The 24,491-nt window shown below is 47.2% G+C and overlaps 3 protein-coding genes across 5 annotated transcripts; 1 reads left to right on the forward strand and 2 right to left on the reverse strand.

Moving 5' to 3' along the window:
* Positions 1–858: 858 nt before the first annotated feature.
* On the reverse strand, positions 859–5,488 carry ALKBH4 (alkB homolog 4, lysine demethylase). 2 transcript variants are annotated; one of them, XM_050908694.1, is made up of 4 exons: positions 5,348–5,488; positions 4,560–4,727; positions 4,287–4,484; positions 859–3,824 (listed from the first exon to the last, which is right to left on the reverse strand). In XM_050908694.1, the coding sequence occupies exons 1-4, from the start codon at positions 5,450–5,452 to the stop codon at positions 3,183–3,185; spliced, it is 1,113 nt and encodes a 370-aa protein (XP_050764651.1). In that variant the 5' UTR covers positions 5,453–5,488; the 3' UTR covers positions 859–3,182. The 2 variants fall into 2 exon arrangements, with proteins under 2 accessions (XP_050764651.1, XP_050764652.1); XM_050908695.1 differs by lacking the exon at positions 4,560–4,727 and having other exon boundaries at positions 5,348–5,481.
* On the forward strand, positions 5,381–22,347 carry LRWD1 (leucine rich repeats and WD repeat domain containing 1). Its single transcript, XM_050908693.1, has 16 exons — positions 5,381–5,557; positions 7,708–7,854; positions 10,038–10,272; positions 11,287–11,406; positions 12,916–13,068; positions 13,810–13,950; positions 14,592–14,933; positions 15,560–15,686; positions 15,933–16,042; positions 16,513–16,720; positions 18,279–18,351; positions 18,462–18,602; positions 19,312–19,409; positions 20,031–20,192; positions 20,995–21,119; positions 21,969–22,347. The coding sequence occupies exons 2-16, from the start codon at positions 7,775–7,777 to the stop codon at positions 22,107–22,109; spliced, it is 2,256 nt and encodes a 751-aa protein (XP_050764650.1). The 5' UTR covers positions 5,381–5,557; positions 7,708–7,774; the 3' UTR covers positions 22,110–22,347.
* A 138-nt stretch (positions 22,348–22,485) lies between these two features.
* On the reverse strand, positions 22,486–24,265 carry LOC127024252 (DNA-directed RNA polymerase II subunit RPB11-a). 2 transcript variants are annotated; one of them, XM_050908696.1, is made up of 4 exons: positions 24,204–24,265; positions 23,896–23,985; positions 23,458–23,632; positions 22,486–22,784 (listed from the first exon to the last, which is right to left on the reverse strand). In XM_050908696.1, exons 1-4 carry the CDS (start codon positions 24,254–24,256, stop codon positions 22,749–22,751), a joined length of 354 nt encoding a protein of 117 aa, XP_050764653.1. In that variant the 5' UTR covers positions 24,257–24,265; the 3' UTR covers positions 22,486–22,748. The 2 variants fall into 2 exon arrangements, with proteins under 2 accessions (XP_050764653.1, XP_050764654.1); XM_050908697.1 differs by lacking the exon at positions 23,896–23,985.
* Between the last annotated feature and the right edge of the window lie 226 nt (positions 24,266–24,491).

The following is a 24,491-nucleotide window of genomic DNA, read 5'->3' on the forward strand; positions in this document are numbered from 1 at the left end:
GGCTGAATTTGGAAAGCATTCCCGTGAATACCTGCGTGTACGACTGGGAGCTCGCCTTCTGCCCAGGATTGTAACAATGATGAGTGCTAAGTGCGAGGAGGAAAAAAAAAAAAAATATCTGTATTTTAGCTTTGTCTATTCTTGTTTTATCTCTGCATGAACAATGTTTAATGTAGAACAACCTATGTATCTCAGTTATTGTCCAGCTGTGTGAGAGAAACTGGATAAACTTGCTAAGTTTTACACTTCTTGCTGATTTCAGACTGGTTTTTTGAAAGGCAGCTCAAGTCCTTCAGCATCCTCTATGGGTTAACCTGGGTTTTGCCTTTTTTAAAAAAACCTTGGTCAGATATTATCCTTCTCCTTTTAAAATACACAAGTAGATAACAATTAGATGCACTTCCTTTTAATGAGGGCCTGGTTCTTGGCATGCGTTCTACAAGTGCTAATCTTGGTTAAGGAGATAAACAGCTGTGATAGGAAATCCTATAACATGAAGACCATTAAAGTTTGTCTTACATTAATAATACTAGCATGGTGGCCAAAATTACTTTTAAGAGCTAATTAATTAAGATTAAAACCTCTTTATACTTTTCTCAGATTTCTGTGATACTTGACAGTCCAAACCAATTGTGCAGCGCTGCGATTTTGGCTTTTTAGGAGTGAATGTATGTAAAGTTTTAGGAAGTAATACAGAACCGATGGGTGTGTAATTGCATTTTGATCTAAGATGATGCCCAAGAGGCTGTTTAACAAGTGAAAAATGTCAAAAGATAGACATAGCAATGACTGTGTAGTGACTAGATTAAGTTTTGGGCTTCAAAAACATCTAGACAAAGCCCTCAGGTTTTGGTTCAGTATTTAATTATTTGCGTTTTTTCAAATTTAAGATGTCAACTAGAAAGAGCTGGAATTTTCTGGCAAGAATGGCAGCTTCCCGTATAGTTCGACTGAGGCAGAAAAATTCAGCTAACAAATGCAGAGCACAGAATGAACTAATATTGTGTATCTTGTTATTGTGGCACTCTGATTCATCAGAAGCCATCATCTGCTTTCACTGCGGAGAGAATGAAACAGCAGGTACGCGCACAGAAAGTATTTTAACAGGCTGAGAGCACAATACAAATCTAAAAGGGAGCATTGGAAATAAGGGCCAAACATTAATGGAAATACTTGATTGCCGCAGTTTGCTGAGCAAAGAGCAGATTGCTGGAGAGGCTCAGTGCTGAAAGGGTGATGAGGGTATGGGCTCAATGTTTGCCTTATCGATGAAAGCCTGCCCTGGATTTCCTCCCGTAGCGTGCCTTCGTGCTGAGCTCCAGCGGGCTGCCAGCCGTGTCCTCCTGCTTGGCTGAAGGTCCTCTGCTCCGACGGCAGCTCCAGGAGCTGGCCTGGGGACATCACGCTCTCTACGGCTGCTGAGCCCCGTGGACACCGGCGGCACGGCGCTGATCACACCAGTCTGCCAGAAAAAGGTTAGGAGCCGCTATTTTCAGAGCACAAGGACCTGCTTTTGGGAGTGAGCTGAAGAAGCGGTAGCCTATGAGAAGTTTCCTGGGATAAAGCTCGCTGTGAGCAAGCGTGGCCTGCCTGTTGCACGTTGGCTGGCTGCGTTTGCAGTGACGGGTTTCCGTCAGAGAGGCCATGCTGCGACTGCCGAAACTGCTGCTGGAGCACGTAGGTGACACTCACCAGCCGGTCTGGATGGAGGTTTGGGGTTTAGGACTGCCCGTGGGAGCCCTGCTCGCGGGTCTCTGCTGGAATTATCACGTAGACGATGTCCACAACTGTTTAAATTCTGGGGTAAACTGAAACTGGTTCACTGCAGGCACGAAGGAGTGTGGTTGTGTCTGTTAGCTTAAACTGATAAAAAAAAAATCCTGATTCACCCAACTGATTTCTTGTTGGGTGAAGAGCTCCCTCCCCCGCAGTGCCTGAAGGGGAGGGCAGTGTCTATGGCACGAGTGCATTTCTATACAGTAAAACCTGTGCATTGCGCCCAGGCAGTACTGCTAGGGCAGGATAAACCTGTGCAGGGACGCCGAGATCCCACAGAATAAGTGTGTGACCCCTTCCCTTACCGACCAAAACCAGGCAGCATTGTGAAGTGTTGTTTTATTGCTGTAGGTGTGACTGTGCTGAATGGTTTTGATGACACATCTGTGTTTATTAAAGGATCACCCTCCTTCCGCGGCACAACTTCATTTTCAAGAGCACAGAAGTTTGTTCAGAGCAGACAGATGGCCTCAAATCAGCTTCTGCTACAAATGACTACTTGAATCTTAGGTACAAGGCATGATTCAAACCTGACTGCTGGAGGTGCCAAGAAAAAAAATGATAGCCGCCAGTGTTGCAGTCTGTTGCCCAGCTTATTCCCAAAATCAGACTCTTGCTACTGAGAGTTGACAGCGGGGTTCAGAGATGACAAATGATCAGAAAATAACACAGTCTGTGCAAGCCTTTGGTCTGAACTCTGTCCAAGCCGTCTCTGCGGAAAAGTCGGCATCGGCCCTCTGCAAACGCTGCTCTTTGGTCCCAGAAGATATAGGTCACACACAGCATTTATGATTAATCCTCACTGTTAGAGCATGAATCTTCAGCAAAGGATAATTACTTTAATTAGTTCTCAGTGTGTTGTACTATCTGTGGAGAGATGCTTGCTTACCCTCCTCCCCTGGAGAGCTGATCTCTAAAGGACCTATCTGAAGCGGGTGAGAAGATAGTTGTGTCCCTACGGCACAGTGTAACGCTAAAAGCAGTATGACAGAATCAAGTACAGGCCAGGAAAGGTCAAAATCTGCTGCGGAGCTTGGGCTGAATCTGTGCCAAGGGCAGTTTGATACTCAGTTCAGTTTAATGATTCTAGGTTTCTTTCTTGGTTTCATTTAAGTATTTAAAAACCGGCTATTTGCTTTTCGCATTTTGTTACAATGAATACAACAGCTCATTTCTGACTTTTGCCTAGAAGTTCACATTGCCCAGGAGAGTCTTCGAAGAAACAAACAGCCCACCCCTTCCTTGCACTCCCTTATTTCTCTTTGTTAAATTTCCATTTGATTGAGCTTACCTCTGTACACACCTGGTTCCTTACGCACACTTCAGAAATAAACCGAGTTGTACAAATTCTGTACTTTATTTTTCAAATTTCCTAGCAAAATGCAATTCTGGCTTCCTCTTGCTGATCACACTGGTCTTCCTTGAAATGAAAGAGCTATTTCTAGCAGTTCTTTACCCAGTTCCTCGTGCCTTCCTCCGGCGCTGAACTCTGCAGACAGCTCCCTGAACGTGACACAGATTCGGCGATGCTCTATATGCTTGCGGTAAATCGCGTGTTTCCACTTGTACCGTGCGTCACCGTACAGCACCACCAGAGACCTTCGAGGTAAGTGAATGGCAACAGTCACCTCTTTACTTGGAACAAGCCTTGGGGATAAAATGCAGTTGATTCCCTCTTCGTCTGAATTTTTGCACGCTGACGTCTGTGTAAAAGATCCAGGGGGATTTAATTCCCCATTTTCTTTACTGAAAGTGGGAAATAATTGGATACTGTCCTCTGAATCACAAGACATGGATAGCACGGTTTTTGAGAGCAAGTTTAGGCTAACCAGACGCTCTCCCCAAAGCCACCAGTCATCAAAATGTGGGTCGATGGCAGAACCTCTTTCTGGCATGTAGTCCAGATTACATTGTTCAACAGGTAAGAAACCACCTAGTACAGAGCAGGCCTTCATTTGTGCCACAATCTTTTTACTAAAACTTGGCAAACCGGTAAAGCTGCCAGCTTTCAGCCTTTGTTTCTTGAAGTTCACTTTGGGTCCATAGTCCTGTTGGAAAAGAAGAGAGGAAAAGCTAGCATTAAGGAAAAATCTAGGACAAGTCTTTCTGGAGAGGCTGTGATCCCTACAGGGCTCATGGTCAAGACTTTTGAATTCTGTTCTCATCTCTTCCAGTGACCTGGTCACCAGGTTGCAAAAGGACTCAGTGAAGCTACATTAAGCTCTGGAATTAAATTTCTCACCTGTAATGTAAAAAACCACCCATTTCTTTCACTTGGAGACTGTGTGACCTTTAATGCCTGAACACACACCATCAGGTACGATTTGTTGTAACTACCATATATTTTTGCAAGAAGTTGACTTTAATTACAAGTAATTCTTGCAATTGATTTCAGGAAAAGCTTCCAAAGGAAAACATTTAATGAAACATGTAAATGTTCTGTGTTTTAACTGGAAACAGCTTTCCTTTTCCAGAGGCATCTAAGAACAAATGTGGTTCTAAAGTCAAACCTGTTTCTTTCGGCCAGACTGTGATGGTTTCCAGTCATCTTGATCCATCAGTTCAACTATCTCAGATTCTTCATCTTCGCTAATGAACTCCTCCGTCAGAAACACCCCTGGAAATGGAAATGCCCAGCCAGCAAATTCCGAGTGCTCATTTCCTTTAGCTAGGCCTGTTGCTGGACAGTAAGTGAAATTATCTTCTCCCTGTGGAAATAACAATGGAGAAGAAAAAAAGCAGTGGGGAGAAACTTATCACAGTAAGGTATTTCCATGATTTACCCCTGCAAGCTTGATGTTGCAGCATGAAAACTGTCTGTACAGGATTCTTGTAGACATGAGAAATTTTACAGCTGCTTTCGGGGAACAGCTCTTCCCTGGTTTTTTTACAGCTGCAGCATTACTGTGCCGCTTGCTTGAAGCCACTTCTTTCCTAGTAATGTCTTTATCCTGCAAAGACGGGGAAGAACAGATGATCCTCAGTGCCCAACGTATAAGGAGATTAATGGTCGGTATTCCTCAGGCCGGCTGTAGAGATATGGTTTGTCATATCAATAAATGTTGAATGAGGAAAGTTGATAAAAATCGCCAAGGCCAAAAGGCTAAGCTGTAGCGAACCTGTCTTTTCTTAATGCATGAAACTCAGGTAAGGTCTGTCTTGGCTTCTGAGGTTGCTGTGTGCATCTGTAACCTTATTCAGGCGAAGCCACATGGGCTCTTTTCACAGATACCCCAGGGGGGCCACCGGGGCCAGCCCGGGGGGGGCTCTGCTGTGTCCCCAGCCTGGGCTCCCGCTCGGGGCCCAGCACCTCGATGGGCCCCGCAGCTCCCTGGGGAGCCAGAGCCGGGGCCCGCTCCCGCCATGGGGGACGGGGGGGGGGGGGGGGGGAGCCCCCGCATCCCCCCCCAAGCCCCCTCGGCGCCGAGCCATCCCTCCTCCCCTTCCCCAGCTCGGCCGCGGCCCGCCGCCCGCCGGGCCCGCACCGAGGGGAACATGGCAGGCGCCCCCCCACTTCTCCCCCCGGCCCCGCCCCGCCGCCGGCCCCGCCCCGCCGCCCCCTCCCCGGTACCTGCGGGGGCGGAGCGGCCTGCGCGGGCCCCTCGCAGAGCAGGCAGGAGCGGATCCCCTTGCAGCCACAGCCCGGCCCTTCGCCGCCGCCGCCCGCCGCCTCCATCCCCGCCGGCTGCGCTGAGGATACGGCCCCCTCCCCCCTCCCTCCCTTCCTCCCCGTCCACTCTTCCTCCTCCCCTCCCGCCGCCGCGGCCCGGCCCGCTTCCAGGTGAGGGGAGCGGGGGGAGGCACGGGGCGGGGAGGGGAGGGGGGCCGAGGCGGCGGCGGCGGCGGCGGCGGGGCACACGGGCTCGGCGCAGGCCGCGCGGCCGGTCGGTCGGGTGAGCGGGGGTGGGTGGGGGGGAGGGAGCGCGGACTCGCTCTCCCAGCAGCCCCCGCGGCGCCGAGCAGCGGTGCGGGGCCCGGCCGCGCCGCGGGGGCTACTGGGAGTTGTAGTCCCGCCACCCAACGCACACCCCCCGCGGGGGCGCCTCAGGCCGCGGCCGGCGCCGGCCCTCACCGAGGCCTCCGGGCTCGGGGCAGGCAGGGGCAGCGTGAGGTGGCGACCGCGGCCCAGAGCCGCACCTGGCCGCCTCGGCGCGAAGCCGGGGCCGCCGTGCTTGCCCGCGGGCGGTGCCGCGGCCTGCGCCCAGCAGCCGGTGCCCCGCGGCCCGGGCACGGCCCTGGCGGTGTCGCGGTCTGAGGGGCCGCCGGGGCCACCTCGCACCCGGGAAGCCGCCCCTGGAGGGGCTGACAGGCCGGCGTCGTCGTCGTCGTTGTCATCCCTAGCATGGCGGTGGTGGCGTCGTGCAGCGGGCAGCGCCAGTCGCGCCGGGCTCTCCTCAGTTTAGGCGAGGCAGTGGTCCGGCTGGTGTGGGGTGGTTAAAACTAAATTCGTTTTAATCTCTGCTGCGTTAGTCTGGCCTGAATCGACACCCTGCTGTAGGACTGCCGACCCCGAGAGGTGCTGCTGTGGGGCAGGAGGAGGCTCGGTGGCTGCTTCTGGTGGCGGTTCCCGGTTAGGCTGGGTTACGGGGTTCGTCAGGCCCTGGGGTAATTGAATGTGCCTTCTGCAGCATCACCCGTGATGTTGTGGTGATGGGGCCATGTTATGTCGTGGTCTTCCCTGCAGCTCCCATGGTGTCACAGGTGACCCAGCTGTGTCTGAGGTATCGGTGTGGTCAAAAAGAGGGTGATGGGAACATCCACAGTCACTGGTGTCAAATTTTTCCTATGTATACACTAGAGCTTAGGGAGGTTTATTAGGTTCGGCAGGTCGGGGCCTGATCCTGTGGTTTGGCTTTCAGTGACAGCTCTGTCGCTTGAAGGATCAAATCCTGAACAGCTGCTGTTCAAACTGTTTTTCAGGCTCAATGCTCTTTATATAGTGTGTGGTATAAAGTACTCCATACATGAAGCGTTGTCCTTACTTACAGGTGTTAACAAAGCAATGCCCCGTTGCTCATCAAACCTGATGGTCCAGGTGCCGTAGGCACGTTACGGTGCTGAAGTCAAGCCTAAGGACAGCTTAGTGCCTCGCGTCTTCCTCGCGATTTACTGGAGTGGCGTTTAGGCAGCGGTGAGACTAACACAAAAAGACAGTAGCGAGCCTGGCCTTGGAGCTCTTTTCTCTTTTATTTCCCTCTCTTGGAATCTGTGTCAGAAAGAGTGGTAAGGCGGGAACCAGTAATTTTCTGAAGCTACTTTGGCCCTGTCAGTGGTGTTATTCTAAATATCAGTGTATCCGTGTCTGTGCATGTACTATCTTATCCATGACAATGCATGAAAAGATCTGTTAATTACCAATAACATACAGAATGCTGTGGATTTTTTTCCTTGGTGAGGAAATGATGTTATTGATCGGTGGGTATTTACATTTCTGGTAATTAATTCAGTTTTCCAAAATTTTAAGGAATTTAGAAGTTGTCAGCCAAGAGTCTATCCATCTGGTCAGGCCACGGAGCGCACTGTGTCATTTCCTTGGAAGACATTCATGACAGGTGTATTTATTCTTACTGTTGCTGTTTATTTGAAAGCGTGTCGGAGTTCTTGGAGCAGAGCCCTGTTGCTCAGGAGAGGTACAAACAGGTAGCTGCGACACTGTCCTAGTCCCAAGTGCTGTCACCCCGTGGACAGCTTTCATCTACAGCAAGTCTGTCGCTTTAATAGCCAAGGGAGGTATCGCTGTTATTTTGGAGATGGGTTGGGTCAGCGTGTGCCCAGCGTAATAACAATCTCTGGTATTTTCATTTCAACCGTGTAAAAAAGGCGACTTCAAACACAGCAGCGAAATCAGTAGCTAACCTCATAACTTTTTTTTTTTTCCCCCTTTTGGAGTCAGTTGAAAGGACTTCCTCTTATTCCTGTTTGTTTTACCAGGAAGGTTACGAGAAGAGATCCTACAGCTGACTGACTAGTGATTCCAGCAGAGGGGTGGAGATTAAAAATGTCAAAAATTACTACAGAACTTCTTTTGGAAAGAGCGGTTCCAAGATCTACGAGGCTCCGAAAGATCGAGACGCTGAAGTAGGTGCAAACAGGCCCATGGAAAATTCCAGCCGAATTCAGCCTGGGCGATCCTTTTTTTGTCTTTCTTCCCCTAAGCATTTTTACTGAGAAAAGAGGGATGGTTACAAACCACAGAACGGGAGATGGCATTCTCGATGCAGGATCAGTAAGCACTAGTGGAACTGCATTCGCTAGACAGGGTATCGGCAGTTACCACCTCTTTTCACCATTTATATTGTATATATGCTGCCACCTTCTTTCTGTAAAACTGCTTAAGGCTGGATCCTGATTTCCTAACCCTCAGATATACTCCCTACCCCCAAAGCACTTCTCTCTTTGCTAGCAATTGCTTAATGTGAATAAGAGAATCTCTTCTGGCCTGGATTTTAGAGGGTTTTAAAAATATTTTTGGCATTATTTCCCTTCCCTTTTCCTCTCCTTCCATCACTTTGCGTCTCCTCTAAATCCAATTATGTTAGTACCTCAAAAATTGCAGAGAAGGAGAATAAACTCTGACACACTTAGAAACCACTGAAAACAGTTTTGTTGCTCAGATCCTTTACAGAGGTCATTGAAAATACGTGTCCTTCCAAGTGTTTAATACGGTGGAATTTTGCTATTCCAGAACTGGTCAATCCGAGTGACTGAGCTAGCCAATTTCTGGCTGGCGCCTTTGTTGGTTTTGTTGCTGATGTAAGAGTTTTGGGTTTCATATGAACTCTTTAAAGTTATTTCTTTTAGTTTGTCTTGTGCTAAAAGAGTTGTTCTTAGAGAGAAACTCAAAAGCTTATCTGAAGAGCATAGGCTGCAGTAATCTGGGAAACAAAGTGATGTTGAGGTGTTTGAAGTAGTGAATTTCTAGAGTGTGGCTTTTTCCATGCAGCTTCGTACCATGATTTTGAAGGGTTATATTTCAGAAAGTCCATTTGGGGAACACTGTGTTGAGTTTCTCCCCAAAATGACACAGCAGTTACACTCAGCTTTGCAGCCAGCTGAATTCTGTTCAACCTTTCTTATATGCTTTGACTGGCTGGTTAGGCTTCTGAGATGACAAGTGAAGGAGAAGTGGTCTTGCTTCCTAATTTTATTTACCTCATTTATGCACACTTCATTTATATTTAGAAGGCCTTTTTTTACTAATCAGTAGAGATGGAGATTCTGTTTGTTAAAGGAACTCAGGCTTGTGTCCTCAAGAGATGTTGGCTGTCAGGACTAGAAGCTCCCTTTGGAGCTCAACTAAATGATCTAATCAAATCTAAATGACCCTTCTTATAATAGGCAGTTTTCACTTTCTTACGGAGAAGGGGTATTTTTTTTTTCCCCTCACAAATATTACACCACTTCCTCTTTCAGGACAGAATGCTTCTGTTTTGGTGGCAGCCTTGGGATTTTGTTAGGTAGATTTCCATATTTGCCATTGGAAGTTTTTGCAGCAGAATTCACTGTAAAAGAAATGGAAAAATCACTTTTTTGTGAAGTTAGTTCTTTGAAAACAGCCAAGTGATTTGGGGACCTACTCTGCGCTTGGCCTGAACTTAACTTCTAATACAGAAAAGAAAAGTTTTGAGCCAGATCAGCAAACTGATCCAATTTGCCACACCGTTGTGTGAGTGCAAGTGTCAGCATGAAGTGAGGGGGAGGACAGGACAGGACTAGCCTTTTGGAATCACTGTAGTCTTATATTGCTTACACCAGTTGTGAGACGGTGATTTCCAAAAAATGAGTGAAATAATGAATCTAGTGCGTTCTGTGGACAGGGTAGACTGATGGTGTAGTGAATAAGTGTCTTGTATTGCCACAGCTTGTTTTGTTGAATTTACGTTGCAAAGGAATAAAATACCAAAATTCTTAGAGGTGTAGTAATTTTTTCTACGAACAAGAACTTTTCCGGTGATAGACTGCTCACAGCCAGCTCTGTTACCCATAGGAGGTTTATCTGGATTGCAGGTTAATTGTACTGCAAATACTTTGGTAGACTTGAGTCTCTGATGGTGTCTGTTAGCTCAGACACAGCATCTTTTCCGTGTATGTGTGCTTGCAATCCAGAATGCTGCAGACAAGAAAAAGCAGGTTTGGTCAGATTTAGCCGGTGAGTTGTGCTAGACTGAGAGGTGCCACCAGGTGGGACCTTGCATCCTGTGAAAGTCAGCACTTGTTTTTCCAATGAACTGCAGATAGTTCATGTTCTCTCTTGTTTTCAGCCTGTCCAAGCTGCAATTGAAGACTGGCGACTTAGACCCGCGTTTGTTTTCCCGTCTGAGGCATCTGCAGAAACTAGATCTCTCTGATAATTTACTGGACAAATTTCCCAACAGTCTAACCCTGCCTGATCTGCGTGTCCTAAACTGCAACAACAACAAACTGGAAGATGTAACTGCTCTGAAACAGTTCCCTCTGCTCGAGGAGCTAACCTACGAGAACAATGTGTACTTGACAGTGAGTTACCTCCCATCCTTACACGCTAAGCATTAAATAGAGGGGGAAACAAACAGCAGTTATGCCTAGTTCTTGTATATTATTCTTAGGCAGCAAGTGTTAGGGCATCTGAGAAAGCAGCCAGTCTTTTTGCACCCCTTCACCAGTTTGTGCCACTATTTCCCAATCTGCCGAAGTGACTTGCCCAAAACCACTCAGATATTGAAATCTGGGTATCTTGAACTCCTGATTCTCCAGGCCAGAGTCCCATCTTAAGTAGCTTATCAGGCAGGATGTCTTATGCTCATGCTTGTGTAAAATACAGACTGTAGAAATGTCCTTCTTTATATGTTAGTTTTAGTGCCCCTTGTGCTCTGGAAGAGCAGACTTGGTCCTCTGATGAGGAGTTAAACTTGGTGATTAGTCTAGTTTAGGTTTTCTGACTTCTCCCAAGAGGCTCTGCTGACTGTACAGTTTAAGCATCCGAAACTGTAATTTTACTTGTGCTTTAAACTGGCATCAGCCACCATCACCGTCCCCAGAGGCTTATTTGCTGTTGCATGCTGGCAGAAGTATGTGTGTGGCTGTATGGTAAACTGGATTGGGGAACTGGTCTGACCTAAAACGCTCCTGACCCAAGGAAGCCCTGCTGGTATTCGTTTACTGTAGGCAGGGCGGGCCTTCCTCTGTATTAGATGTGCCCTCAGAGTTCAAGGATGTGAACAGAATACCCTGCATTGCCCTCAGGCCGGAGCAGATGAGCCTGGTGACACCGCCACCACCTTGTGTTGGATGTTAGTACTGCATAAGAGTGAGGCAGGTCTTTTGTCTGCAGTTTAAGATCCCAGCTCATAGGAGAACGTTAATTTACAACTAAAAGGTGATATTCAAGTCGGGCATGCTGAGAAGATTTTATGAAATGGCTTTTCCTGACTCAATATATTCTTCTCATCCTTGGCTGTATTTTAATAAAGGACTAAAGCTAAAGCAAGTACCATGTGTACAATTTTTGTAACTGATGTCTTCTCTTTCTAGCTCAATGATGACTATAAAGTAATGTTTCTTTTGCAAAATCTTCGGCTACTCAATGGCAAGGATATAACCAAACTGGCTAATCACGTGAGGCGTGTCAATAGTCGTAAGCTCACCAGCAAGGTAAGATGTATGATATTTTCTTAATCTCTAAACATCTGAGAAGTAACTAAGTACTGTGCTCAGTTTAATGACAGAGTTGCAAACAAGCATCAAATGGTTAACAATAATTCTGGTACGATCTGAGCACAGCCTGCAGTATGGGCCACCTAGTAAATGTCTTACTGCTGCTTTCTCTGGTCACTGCTTGCGTTTGCTCTGCCTGTTCTGTGTAGCCAGTTTCTGCGTTCAGTTTAAATCACAGGAGCAGGGCCAACAAGGTCTGTGTCTGACCCACTAGTGTTTCAGGTTGCTCCGATCATCGTTCAAAAATGGGAGAAGCCTGGTGCTGATATAACAGCTGCATACACCTCCCCGTCTAATTTATGTTACTGTCCTGGCCCCAGGAATGGGGAGCACAAAACCAAGCTCAGGATAATCGTGCTTTTTCCAGCATACACCAGGAACAAGGATTTGTTCTTTCTTCTTCAGCTGTGCATGTTTGGAACTATATTTTCACTCATTTATGTACACAGTTTAGCTCCTGACAGATTGTTCCAACAAAGTATGTTGTGACCTTGAGCAAAATTATTGTTCTGTTATGAAAAAGGGGGGTTTTTTTGTGCAGTACTGCTCTTACCATTTGAATTCTAGTTAGTTGATCTTGTTAATTCCTTCTGTGTAGCAGTGGTGGAGAGATCAAATTCTGAAGACTGGGATGGCTTATTGTGCTAAGTGTTATCTGTGTAATACCTTGTACCTCAAAGGGTCTTGGTGAGGGCTGCTCAGCCTCTTATCCTCCAGGCAACTGGGCATGGTTGGCTGTTTAATGAGATACCAAACACTCCCCCGTGCTGTTCATTTTGTGCTGGTATCTGTGCCCCAGATACCTTTCCTTGATGGTATTGCTTTGTACCTGGCTGCCCAGTTCTGACTGCTGTGTCTTAAATGTAAAATGTCTGTTGGGTCCAAATGCTCGTGGATGTGTTACTACCCACCAGAAACTCTCAGGTGGGAAACTGTGCTGATGGGTGAGCATCTGCATGATTGTGCCCATAGTTCAGAAGCCTTTTGGAGTCAAGGTATCTTTATAAATGGGGATGACATGTGCACCAGTCCTGCTCACGTGCACACTTGAACTACAAGAAAACTCAAACATGCCCATTATCCCCTGCCTGTTATAATAAATCAGTTACCTGTCAGGTACTCCCTGTTAGTAGCGCACAGTGTAAGACTCCTTAAGACCATTTGCTATGGATCCAGAGGCATGAAATCAGGCATTGCTTTGGGTCCGTGTTGATGGTATCTGCTTAGCCACACTCACTTAAGCTTGGTTCAGAGGAATTGGGTTTCTTGTTAGCTGAAGTCGTGGTCTGAACACTGATAAAATAAATGGAAGCAGTGCCTGATGCTCACGTAGCTAGCAGAGCCTCAGGGTTGGCAACTTCTTAAACGCTTTCACAAGTACTCTTGTGCTTTTCTGCTCTGGTTTTCTGTAGTATTCTGTTGAATAAACTCAGTCTTTCTGCCTAGGTTACTGCTCACTGGGAAAAATTCTTCCGTGACCAACTTCCTGAGAAATACACGGCTGAGCAAGTGAAGTCCATCAAGAAAAAGTTCCTGAAGTCAGTACAAACCAATGTTGTATATGGACCCAGCTCACTCAGTGAATTCACCCGCTGGCGGGTAGGTTACATTTCACTTACCCTTCTGTTCTTCAGGCAAGGACTCTGCAGCCTGATTCTGAACGGATTTGATTAAAGTGCCCTATGGATTTGGGCTCAGAGTATCAGGGCTCTTGCAGACAGGTGGTATCACTTTTTCTGGTTTTCTTCACTGCTTTGTTAAGCAGTTACAGAAGCACCAGGACTCAATGTGCACCAAGTTGCAATGACTGTCATTAAACATTATTTTTTAATTCATAAGCAATAATGATACTTGTACTAATTAACAAAACTGCAGTATCCTTAGTACTTATTTGCAAATAACTCTTAACGGCAGCCTTTAGTCTTGGTGAAAGCTGAATGAAAGGAGAAAAGATAATGACTGAACTGTAGTTACTCCCAGTGGGGAAAGATACCATTTAGTTTGTAACATGTTTTAATTGTATGTGCATACATACAATTGAGGCTTCCATCTCTCCTTTGTCTTGTTCCATTGCTGTGCTGTTGTTTTCGCAAATGCGTACCCTGGGTGCCCATGACAAAGCTCTTGGGTCGTGTAATGTCAGCAGAGGACTTGGCCTGCCAGGCTGTCAGCTGAGGACTCCTCCATCACTTGTGAAATTCACGTAGAATGGTGGAAGCAGATATTAAAAACTCAGCAAAGCAGCTCGTGTCATTACACATCAGACTTTGACTGCTGTTGCTTTTTGTGGGGGTTTTTTTTTTGGTTTTTTTTTTACATATCCACATATTTGCGTCTAAGGTGAAAATGATTGCAGAAGAGTTTCTGGCATACTCACTGGGTCTGGAGTTAAACACAGATCCTGAACCCGAGGAAAAGATGGGTGAGAGCGAGGAAGAAAGTACAGAAAGCCCCAGGGAAGCTGCAGAGGACGTGGGTCAGGTAGGTGATTTTTCCGGTTACATTAACAATGTCCTTTTTATTTCTTACCAATTCAGTAGCACTTGTCGGTTTACATTTATGACCCTTTGGTAACCGTAGGGGCAGTCTCAGGCTCCAGCCTGTATTCAGCAGCTGAGGCTTGTTCTTTATGGCCAGACTGAACCTTTCCCAGCAATGTGAAGGTTGAGTTGCTGTCGGAGAGAGCTTCCATTCTCATAGGAGACCCAGAAGATTTCATGAGTGTAGTCCTACTGACTCCACCTCTCCTTTGAGGAAGGGATATTTTTAATGAGAGAACTGGGCTGATGCATGGCCGGATTGTGATGGTGCTTGCCGCCTTTGAAATGGCTGCAGACTGAACCCCCTCGGTCCATGGGCCAGATTTGTTTTTCCACATCATATGTAAATTGCAAGTAACTGGGACAAGGAAAGGGAGATGGAAATGAGGCTGGCTGTGTGATTTTTCGTTAGCTTCTGCCTCTAGGAATTCTGCGGCTCTGGGCTGTCTGATTCTTGGAAGCCAGTCTGTAACTGTGGGAGGGTACTTGCATTTGAATAATTAATATCTCTGACTTGCAAATCATTTGCACATCTCGGGGAAGCTAGAAACCTTCTGCAGAAACTGACAACATGCCTTATAGGTCACGGTAACGCCCAGCAAGAGGAAAAGAAATCATTCAAAACCAGGCTCTGGAAACAAGAGGTCCAAGTCCCAGGCAAGCACCAAGGAGGAGGCTGTAGTTAATCCCAGAAAGTCCAGTCATGTGCAGGATGACCCAACTCCTGATAAACCAAGAACATCGAACCAGCCAGCCAAAGAGGCAACCCCTGAGCAGGGCGCTGAAGGGACACATAAGAATGGAGAGCAGTTTCCCAAGGGGCAAAGTAACAGAAGATCCAGCCAGCTGACAGGGGAACAGAAAAGCCAGGAGCAGGACAACGGAGTTGTTAGTTTGACCCCAGTGAAGAACTCCAAGGGCAAGGTATGTTCATCAGCCCCCTTGGGACTGGCTTTCAGCCTCTTGGTTTAGTGGGAGGAGCCGCATTCAGGTTTCATCAGAGCTCTACACAGCTTGGAGCTCACAATTGGCCAGATATGTTGTGAGTTATGGTTTTTGTTTTGTTTTTTTTGTTGTTGTTGTTTTAAATCTCTCAGAGGCATCAGGGAAGGCCCCCCCTGGAGACAGTGAATCCCCTGCAGGGGATGGATGGACCAGCGCTCTGAGGTGGTGCAGTGAAAGCCTGTTCTTAGAAATGGGACTGGCATGACTTGCTCTCAGGTCAAACTGATGGCTGCATGGGGAAAGGTGTTTCCCCTCAGCTCAGACCAGTGGGGATCTAAAGGGTTTTTCACATTTCTCTGCAGCAGGAAATGGGGTTCACTGCTGGGGTCTGCTGGGCACATCTTTTCTAAACAGTTGCCTGCTGGTTTAGGAGTCTTGAGCATTGGTGGCACCTCAGTCTCTCCTGTTCTCTGTAGCACAGAAGGGCTGAAAAATACTTCAGTTTAACTCGCATTGCTGTGTTCAGTAGAGGGTTCTGTCAAGGCAAGCACAGGCAAACCGCTGTCAGGGGAATGAATTTTCTAAATGTGGATGGTTTATTGTAGGAGGATGTCAGTGCAGAGCCATTGCATTTTCTTCAGTGTCACAGTAAAGGCAACAGCCGCGAGGATTTTAAAACGCAGCTCTGGTCCTGTGTCTTCGAGCCATTGCTAGACTGTGGAGCCAGGAAAGGTGAGCTCTTAAAGAGGTTTGCAGGATTCCCAGAACCACCCGGCTCTGGAATCCCAGCGGACTCCATGCGTTAGACCCCTGCTCCTTCAAGCTGTAGTCTCCGTTGTCAGGAAGAGACTTGCTTACATACTTCTTCTTTGACTTTGAAAACAGGAGACTGGGAGAGCACCAGGCAGTGATAAGCTGCAGTCTTCATGTGTTATCTGTGAACCTGGGAACTTCTCACCTATTCTTTTCATCTTTCAGATCCCATTGTGAGCTCCTCTAGAACCGTGGCAACATGTGGAGGGGAATCCGTCTGTCTGATTGATTGTGAGACGGGGACGGTGCTGAAAAAGTACAAGGTGGCTACAGAGGTAGGTTGCAAGTGGGAGGAGTAAGCATTGAATGGAAATACCATAATCCATTATAATTACATACATGTATACATAGTATATGTTACAAAGAGTTCTGAAAGGGTTTCAAGCATTAGCATGGACAGGTCTTAAAAGGATGAAGATAGATAGTAAACATTTCTTGCTTATCCTTTTAGCCTGGTTTGGTTTTATTTTTTTATTAGTTTAAAAGATTAGTCTGCCTCTCTTCTCCTCACACAGGCACAAGTATGTGTATCCAGGCTGCCAAGGCTGCTTGACGACATGAAGGAATAAACATCCTGTTCTGATAGTTTGTTCTTCTGATGGTTGTTTTGAGATTCGATGCTCCGGCTCGAATAGTCACGTCATTTCACCTGAATAGGTCTCATGATAGTTGTCTTATCTCTGAGCTAACAGCCGTCCTGCTGGCTGTTCTCTTTCACGCTATTCTTGGTTTCTTTCTGTCCTAGGAGTTTTTCAGTGTTGCATGGACAACTCTCACAATGGTAATCAGCGACAGTCGGAAAAAATCTCATAATATCTTGGCGGCTGCTGGGAGGAGAGGGATCGTCAAACTGATTCATGTGGCGGCTGACTTCTGCTATGGAGAGATAAAAGCTCATAAAAAGCCCATTGCTACTGTCTGCTTCAGCCCAACTCGAGAAACTCACCTCTTCAGTAAGTCTCTGGTTCAGAATCTCTTTAGCTTTAGTACCGAATGTAGAAAAGGCTGGGCTTCCTTAACAAGGGGAGTTGTCACCAGTGCAAGCACGTGCGGGTAGGGACCGCACACACGTACAAAAAGCACGGACAGATGTTATGGAGAGGGTATTGTTAGTCTCTCATGGCGGTAGTCTCCAGAAGGTACAAATTGTTTCAGCCACAGAGCCTGACTCTTTAGCTGAGGTGCAGCAGCTCCTGTTTCTCTCTCGGTAGTTCTCAGGGTGGCTGTCACGCACGCATTAGCCACAAACAAGCCCAGTAGTGGATCCGTTCCGCAGGGATGAGTAAGAAGAATGATAGCCAGAGCAGCCTGCTGGGGTCAGGGAGCGAGCAGTCAGCTGGCAGGGCGCTCATCAAGCATGGCAACAGGGGCAATGCAGCGTATAATGGGCTGTTGGATTTCATTTTTTCCGACGAGCAAAACTATGCGCTTAATTGCTTTTGAATAAATGAAAATTTTTTGGATTTCTGTGCCTCGTCAGAAATTTTTATTCAGGTCCTGATGCAGAAGAGAGCTTTGCCACAGTAGGGCCCACAGAAACTGAGACTTACGGACTGGTAGGAAATGAACTATCGTATTACAAATTGCAGCTGCATTGTCAGGCCTGTAAAGTGAGCTGTTACAGAGCCGTTCAGACCACACCTGCACCTCACAGCACATATTGTTTCTTTTGCCTACAATTACCCACATCCTGGAGTGGTTAGAGTGCTACATGAACCATTAAAAGTGGAATTTTTTTAAAACACAGTTAGCTGTAGTGGATACTTTTCAAGAAGAAGCTCAAGAGTGCAAAAAGCAGAAGCCTAGCAGGATAAGGAGGTTGATAGCATATCCATATAATGGTGTGGACAGCAAGGCTCATTATATTGCATAGAAAAATTTATAGTAATAAAGTGAGAGTCTTTGCATGCCTGTTTGGGGACTGGACGCTAACCCGTTTACTCTGAGTTTGAGGGATGCCATCTGATTAGGATCCAGATGACTCTGAGTAATCTATTAGGCTTGTTTCTGCTATCAGTATATCAGCTTGGTGACAAAGACATTAAGTGACTTTCACACTTTACATCAGTGCCTAGCTTTCCCAATAGGAGCTGCTGTGGATGTGAACACAGTAAGCCGTGGAATAAAGTGGTGTCTGCCTGAGAGTAGAGGTTGGAGCTCATTTTAGATTCCACTAGAACCCATGACCAGAAACATGAGCTCAAAGGGGCACTAATTAATGACCTTGTGAAGCCACAACTTAGTAACGGACACCAGGAAACAAACTTTCTTTTATTTGCTCCTCTTAGAGCACAGGATAAGAATGCAAATTACTGACCGTGCATGTTTGACAATGTCTGTGAAGCGGTGTTGAGCCAGGAGCCTCGGTGACTGCTGCTGTGCTTTAACGAGCTCTCTGATGCCACAGGCTTAGAGTGTTACAGCCTGTGACACAGGTAGAATTGCCAGCTAGCACGAGAAGAGCCAGATGAGCAGCGGTGTCACTACCTGCTTCTCTTCTGTGTCCCACAGCTGCATCCTATGACAAGCGAATTGCACTCTGGGATATTGGGATTCCAGACTGCGACTACAATTTCAAAGCAAGGTAAAGGTTCAAAAACCAGACGTGGCCAGTCCAGGAGCCTGTAACTGTCGCGTCGCAGCACCACTTAACTGCTTGTTCTCCCTTTTTTTTTCTTTTTTTCCCCTTTTTAGCCAGCTGCTGGTGCTGGAAGCGCTCTCTATTCCATTACGGATTGCCCTGGTCCCCACCTGCCCAGATCAGTACCTGCTGGCTGGCTGTGAAGGCGGCTGTTTTGCCTGGAATATAAAACTGGATAAGGAACAAAAAAGCAGGTGAGAACCAAAAGTTGGGGGCGTGCATTTGTTTTCCATAACAAGAAGAGGTAGTCCTAGCAAAGGCTTTATTTCCAACCAAGGAGGTCTGAGCGAGAAAAGCAGCATGTCCTACCAAACTTAAAACATACTCCCCTTCCCATAGTGGCAAGAAAAAATACTAGCATAATGCTAAAGGAGTGTTCAAAGCTAGCGGCCCTGAGCTTTTATTTGATGCTCCAGTTTACAAGTGTCACAGGCTGCTTTGGAGGAAGGCTGACATGAGTGTAAAATACAATACCCTACAACTTAAGGGCATAGCATCTTGAAGTAGTCTAAGGGAGTGTAAATTCTTGGATCGAGTTCCAGTCTCACAGCAAGGCCTACTGTGCCTCTGGTACGTGAGGTTACCCAGGAAACTGGCACTCTGTGGGAGCACAGAAAAAAATTACAAGAAAGAAGCAAGTGAAGTCATGCCCTGCTGACATATACTGATCCTGATGCCTATAAAAACAGATGAAGTAAAACAGCAGTCTCTTAAGCAAATGGGCTTCTGCTATATTAATAAACCCAGGTGGCCGAAAGCATAAGTTCAAGTGGGAACTCATCTAAGAAGTTTGGCAAGAGACTCACTAATAACACATGAATTTCCTTCTGGGTTCTGCACCGAAGTGCCCTTCCACTGCTGCCCATTCAGGACGTGACTCATTTCACCCTTCCCCTACTCTAGGCCTTTTGAAGCCGTATTCCAGTTTCCTGATGAGGATGGAGGCATGACAACATCTCACAGGGTTGACGGTTTGGCTTTTCTGAATGACGATGTCGTTGGTGAGTATAAACACAATAGCCCAATCCAGAAAAGCAGTCAGGCACCTCATCATGCGGCAGGCAGAAGGCGGCATGATGAGCAGAGGGACTGAATGGGCTGTGACTGCCTCTTCTTTAGATTTTTGGGGGCTACACAGAATGGAGTTGTCTCCCAGAGTCACTTATCTTTCCCTAAAATGCGGGCTAGAGGTGCAAACCCATGTCTGAGCAGGACTGGAAATCAGACGGACCCATCCCCGAGAGCACGCTTGGCCAAGCAGTGCCGAAGCGGAAGGGAGGAGAGCTCCCTTCTGCTCAAGGGTTGGTGGCAGCAGTATTTTTTTGCAGGGGAACTGGGGGCTCCCACATCTGGGAGAGTGCTTGAAGCACGGGCTGGGTCTTTCTGAATAGCTTGTGCTTGTTCTACAGTTCAGGAACATAAGCATGGGACTGAAAAGCTCTCTGCAGCCTCCGATTATCCTGAAATAAGGTAAAGGAGGTGGAAACAGTTGCTGCTGGTATCAGGTCCCACGTCTTAAAAGCCACCCTCTGGATGGACCACCTTCACCAGAGGCCAGCCTTTGTCTTGAGGCGTATCGCTTCTCAGCAACTGACACAGCCTCTCCCCTCCGTCTTCCCTAGTTTCCAAGAGCTCCAAACCGGGATGCATATACTTATGGAGCTGGAGTCGGTCTTTTGACGCAAAGGGGAAAGGATGCCAGCGAACGGTATCTGCAGTTACTCTAGCTGAGCTGGAGTGGTCCACGACAGACCTGTCCTACCTGACGCTCAGCACCTGCCCAGGTAGGCAGCACCCTTCCTCGGGGCAAACAGGCAGGCTCCACCAGTCACTGTAGCAGAGATGGCGCCATGGGTCAAGATTTCCTTTGAACAGTGGGGGCTGCCTCCCCTTTCAGCCGTCGGAGGAGCCCGTAGTTCGAGGCGGGGGCCTGGGTTTCGGTCTCCATCAGAGAGCGCGCGTCTGGCCTCCCCTCTGCGAGCAACAACAGCCCTCGACTCCCTGCGCTGCAGCTCCAGCGCTGTGCCGCAACAGCCCAGCACCAGCTGTATATAAATAATATAAGTAATAATAAATAATTACAGCTATACCATCTGCCACGCAAAGGGGAACAACTGAGGCTTTCCAGCATTACATGGACCGATTACATTACCAACACGGTCTTCCTTGTACAGGTCGTCAGAGCACACAGAGCTGATGGCTTGGCCCTGTAGCTTTTCTGGAGTCGTTTTAATGCTTAGTGCATCTAAAGTAAGGGGTAGGAATGCCACACAACGGGCAGCTGGCTTTTAAAGACTAACGAGGAATAAACAAACCTGATCTGGTTGCCAAGAAAAGTCTAAAAAAGTCGGAAGAAATCCCAAAACATTTATCACTAGCTTTACTAGAGTAAGATAGCTGATTTATCTTTAAATGAATTGAGTTTTCAGAGCAAGGTAGATTAATATATTTGTGCTGGAAAGAGAATTTTGCTGAGATATGACATCCTCCCCTGGGATCCTACAGCACTGTCTCGAGCTCTGGTTTATAGAGGAGTGGACTCTCGGTTCCACACTTGTGTTCCAGCTGCTTCTTTTGGCCTTACAGCAAAAGACTACGTCTTCTGTGGTGATGAGAAGGGAAGCGTGTGGATGTACAACCTCTCAAACTACACCACAGCATGGAGCTCTGCAAAGGGAAAACGCTCAGACAAGAGGATCCCTCCCACACAGGTAGGTCTCGTTTACCCTTGGGGGCTGAGCCGGGCCTCCCTGAGCCTCCTGAGCAGATTCACACCAGAACACACCTACTGTTTTCTCTACCTAACCCTCACAAGCAATTAAAAGCAATCATCTCCAGAGCATGACCAAGGCCATCTTTCAAATCTCACACAAACGCAACTGTGACAGGAATTAGCTGTAACGCACGTCTGTTTGCTCCTGTGTTCTGGAGCTTGGCAACTTTTCCTAGCAGAGGGGCCCTCGGTAAGAAATTAGTGGTTAAACTGGAGAGCCTGACAATACAAGCATGCAGACACCATTTCCCTGATGGGCCGAGGGGAGGGAAGCCAGAGCGGCTGTTGCCTGGCAGGACTGCACACAGGAAAGGGCTCGCTGCATGCTCATGCCACCCTTTTTTTTTTTGCTTAGCATTTCCCTGGCCTCCAGAGATAGTCCTCTTTTGGGCAGTTACTGTTCCCTTGTGTGATGAAGGTGCACACACTCAAAGGCTCTTGCTCCAGAGCGTGGTCTTGAGCTATCATTATGTATAGGTATGACGTGACCTAGCGTTCCATAAACTTTTTGCAAGCATATTGCCCACGTCAGCAGTCAGTTCCAGCTGCTTTCCCTTTTTCCTTTCTGATCAAGTCCCTCTGCATTAAACCCTTCTCCTTTAGGCGGAGTATCATAAAGCTGCACCACTTCCCTCAGAAAGGGGGAGTGCTTTTTATTCAGCTTCCCCAGGTTGGCAGGGAAGCAGATTCCACAGAAACCCAATTATCATTGCAGTAATTAATAACCTCCCACTTTCAGAGACAATACCACCGTGCCTTTCCTACCCAAACTCTGTTCTCCTCCTAGATTCTCAAGTGGCCAGAGCTTCGAGCGAACGGGGAGCAGCTGACTGAAGTCTTAATAAACAATGTGGTATCAGACCCTACTTTTACTTACCTTGTTGTTCTAACTAGTGTGAACATAACAGCAATTTGGAAGAAGTCATAGTTCCTTGTAACAGAGTTTCATTCCCGTGCTTTGAAATAGTGCAGTATTAGTGACTGTTACCCATGTAACCATGAAGTTTTCTAAATCAGCTATTATGTGCAAGAGGAAAAAAAAAAAGGTAAGAGTTTGTTAAACTCATCAAGTCATTGTAAACATCCAGTTTCTTTTACTGTAAGTTTTCACAATTTGTGCATTTGTTTTATAGAAATGACACTTAATAAAACAAAATACCAGTTCAGCTGGCAGTGCCTAGACTTTTTGAAAGGAAAAGCAGAGAGTTCATCTACCGCTGTCACTCAGCAGCTTCTCATTCTGGAAGTACACTCACAAGAAACTCGCCAACAGCCCAGTACAAATATTTGCCTTAAGGCTCCAATTAGAAAAGTAGAAATCATTTTAATGACTTATCCATCAAATCAAACAAGACATTTATCCTCTTGGCAAAGTGCCTGTCTGGTATTAAAAAAAAAAAAACCAAAAAAACAACACACCTCAAAATATCACTGCTGCTGTCAAAAATTAAACATACGTGGGAGAAGGGGGAAAATATTTGCCATGAACGGAGGTTTAAATACAGCATTCAACTAACAGACACATCATTCTGCCTCAGAAGTACAGTCCACTCTAAATGGGGTGATTTTACTCGATTCCTTCTTGTTTGTCTTTAATAGCAACCTGTAAAACACAAACAAAAATACATACGTTAAGACAAGAACTGTTACTGAGCTGGAGAAGGTTAAACATTCATAACAGTCTTCTGTGAAACGCAAGAAGAACCACAAACCATCAGTGGAAATCTCTACACCACCCAGAAAAATAATACTTAAATTAATATCAAAACATATTTCCAAAATTGGTGCACTGTTACCTTTTACCAGCACGTCAGAGAACACTACCCAGACAGTATCCTGTTCATAGTCCCCCCGGTTTTGCCTGAATAACCTTTCGGGCAGATTAATTCTCAAAAATCAGGGGCTAAATAAATACAATGGCACAGCTGAGTGGAAAGCAATGAGAAGCGGTCAAAACAACAACAAAAAACACTGTCCCAGAATTTGGCAGAAGTAAAAAAAGAAAAACACTTGGAAAATTGTTTTCTACACTAATAAGACTGTGAGAAAACCAATGCCGGCCATCTAGGGAATTCCAGAGCACCCACTGAACCCTTGTTGGGCACGCAAAGAACCGTTAAGAGCAGCCAGGCTCCACCATGCCTTGACAGGAGCTAACGCAATGCTGCATGGCTTTAATGCATTTATTGACCTAAAATAGCAGCGCTAAAATATATAACCCCTCGCTTTGTTTAACTTTTAATTGCAAGAAGCTCAAATACGTAAAAGAAACTTACCCTGAACCTCTCCTCCAGGAGGGAGAGCTCACTGATCAAATCCGTGATGGCATTGGTGAACGCTTCCTGGGGGCTGTAATCAGGGGTGGTTTGGACACGGATGATAATTTTGTGTTCCAGCGGGTGCGGGACCTTGTACCCCGCAAATAACACCTGGGGGTCTTTCAGTAACTGCCTGGAACGGAAAAGCAGCAGTGAACAACCACGCAGCACAAATACAAATGCTTTTTATATTAAAAAAAAAATAATTAAAAAGCCGCGTTTCTGATGGGCTTTCCCACCACGCTTTCAAACAGGGCGTTACGACCGTGTTCGTGGAGGCTACTCCCTCCCTTTTAAAGGCAGCGTTGCTTTGCCCTGACTATCACAACGTGACTAAACTTTCTGAGGAAAAAAAAAGCCCTAAACCCCCCCAAATTTACACCACCCCCAGCTCACGACTTGATGATGTTCCCCAGCGTGTGGTCCTCCTTGTTGATGGTGAACAGGCAGGCGTTGGGCACCTTCGTGTCCTTGTTGATGGTGATCCTGAGGGGGATATAGAGACAGGCCGTTACTGCAACGCCTCAGGGAGCGGCTCCGCCATTACAGCACGGGAGGCCGTGGGGGCCCGGGGCGAGGGGGGGGGAGGCCCGGGCTCCCCGTACGGGGAGCCCGGGCCTCCCCCCCCCCCTCGCCCCGGGCCCCCACGGCCCACCCAAGGTCTGCGCCCCGACCCAGGGTCGCCCCTCTCCGCCACCGCTCACTTCTTCTCGCCCTCGAAGAGGAGAAAGGACTCGAAGGCCGGAGGCGCGTTCATCCCGCCGCCGCCGCCGCTCGCCTCCCCGTTGCCACGGCGCCCGCCGCGTCACTTCCGCCCGCTCCCGGCGGCGACAGCGCCCCCAGGTGGACGGGAGGGCTCGGCGCAGGCTCGGCCCCCCCCCTCACCCCGGGGTGACGTCGCCGTCGGTGACACCAGAAAGGGCACCGGCGCGGCCAGCGGTGATGTCATCGGTGATGCCATGAAGAGCATCACCACCAGCAATGGCCCCCTG

This window comes from Gymnogyps californianus, chromosome 20, assembly GCF_018139145.2.
Source record: "Gymnogyps californianus isolate 813 chromosome 20, ASM1813914v2, whole genome shotgun sequence".
In the NCBI taxonomy this organism is placed as follows: Eukaryota; Metazoa; Chordata; class Aves; order Accipitriformes; family Cathartidae; genus Gymnogyps; species Gymnogyps californianus.

Coding starts and splice junctions, on each gene's coding strand:
- ALKBH4 (XM_050908694.1), bottom strand. CDS start 5,452: ATGGAGGCGGCGGGCGGCGGCGGCGAAGGGCCGGGCTGTGGCTGCAAG. Junction 4,485..4,559: donor GCAACATCAAGCTTGCAGGG/GTAAATCATGGA, acceptor TTATTTCCACAG/GGAGAAGATAATTTCACTTA. Junction 3,825..4,286: donor AGTCTGGCCGAAAGAAACAG/GTTTGACTTTAG, acceptor CTTTTCCAACAG/GACTATGGACCCAAAGTGAA.
- LRWD1 (XM_050908693.1), top strand. CDS start 7,775: ATGTCAAAAATTACTACAGAACTTCTTTTGGAAAGAGCGGTTCCAAGA. Junction 15,687..15,932: donor AGACTGTGGAGCCAGGAAAG/GTGAGCTCTTAA, acceptor TTCATCTTTCAG/ATCCCATTGTGAGCTCCTCT. Junction 18,603..19,311: donor GATAAGGAACAAAAAAGCAG/GTGAGAACCAAA, acceptor CCCCTACTCTAG/GCCTTTTGAAGCCGTATTCC.
- LOC127024252 (XM_050908696.1), bottom strand. CDS start 24,256: ATGAACGCGCCTCCGGCCTTCGAGTCCTTTCTCCTCTTCGAGGGCGAG. Junction 23,633..23,895: donor CTGGGGAACATCATCAAGTC/GTGAGCTGGGGG, acceptor TTTCCGTTCCAG/GCAGTTACTGAAAGACCCCC. Junction 22,785..23,457: donor TCCTGGAGGAGAGGTTCAGG/GTAAGTTTCTTT, acceptor TGTGTTTTACAG/GTTGCTATTAAAGACAAACA.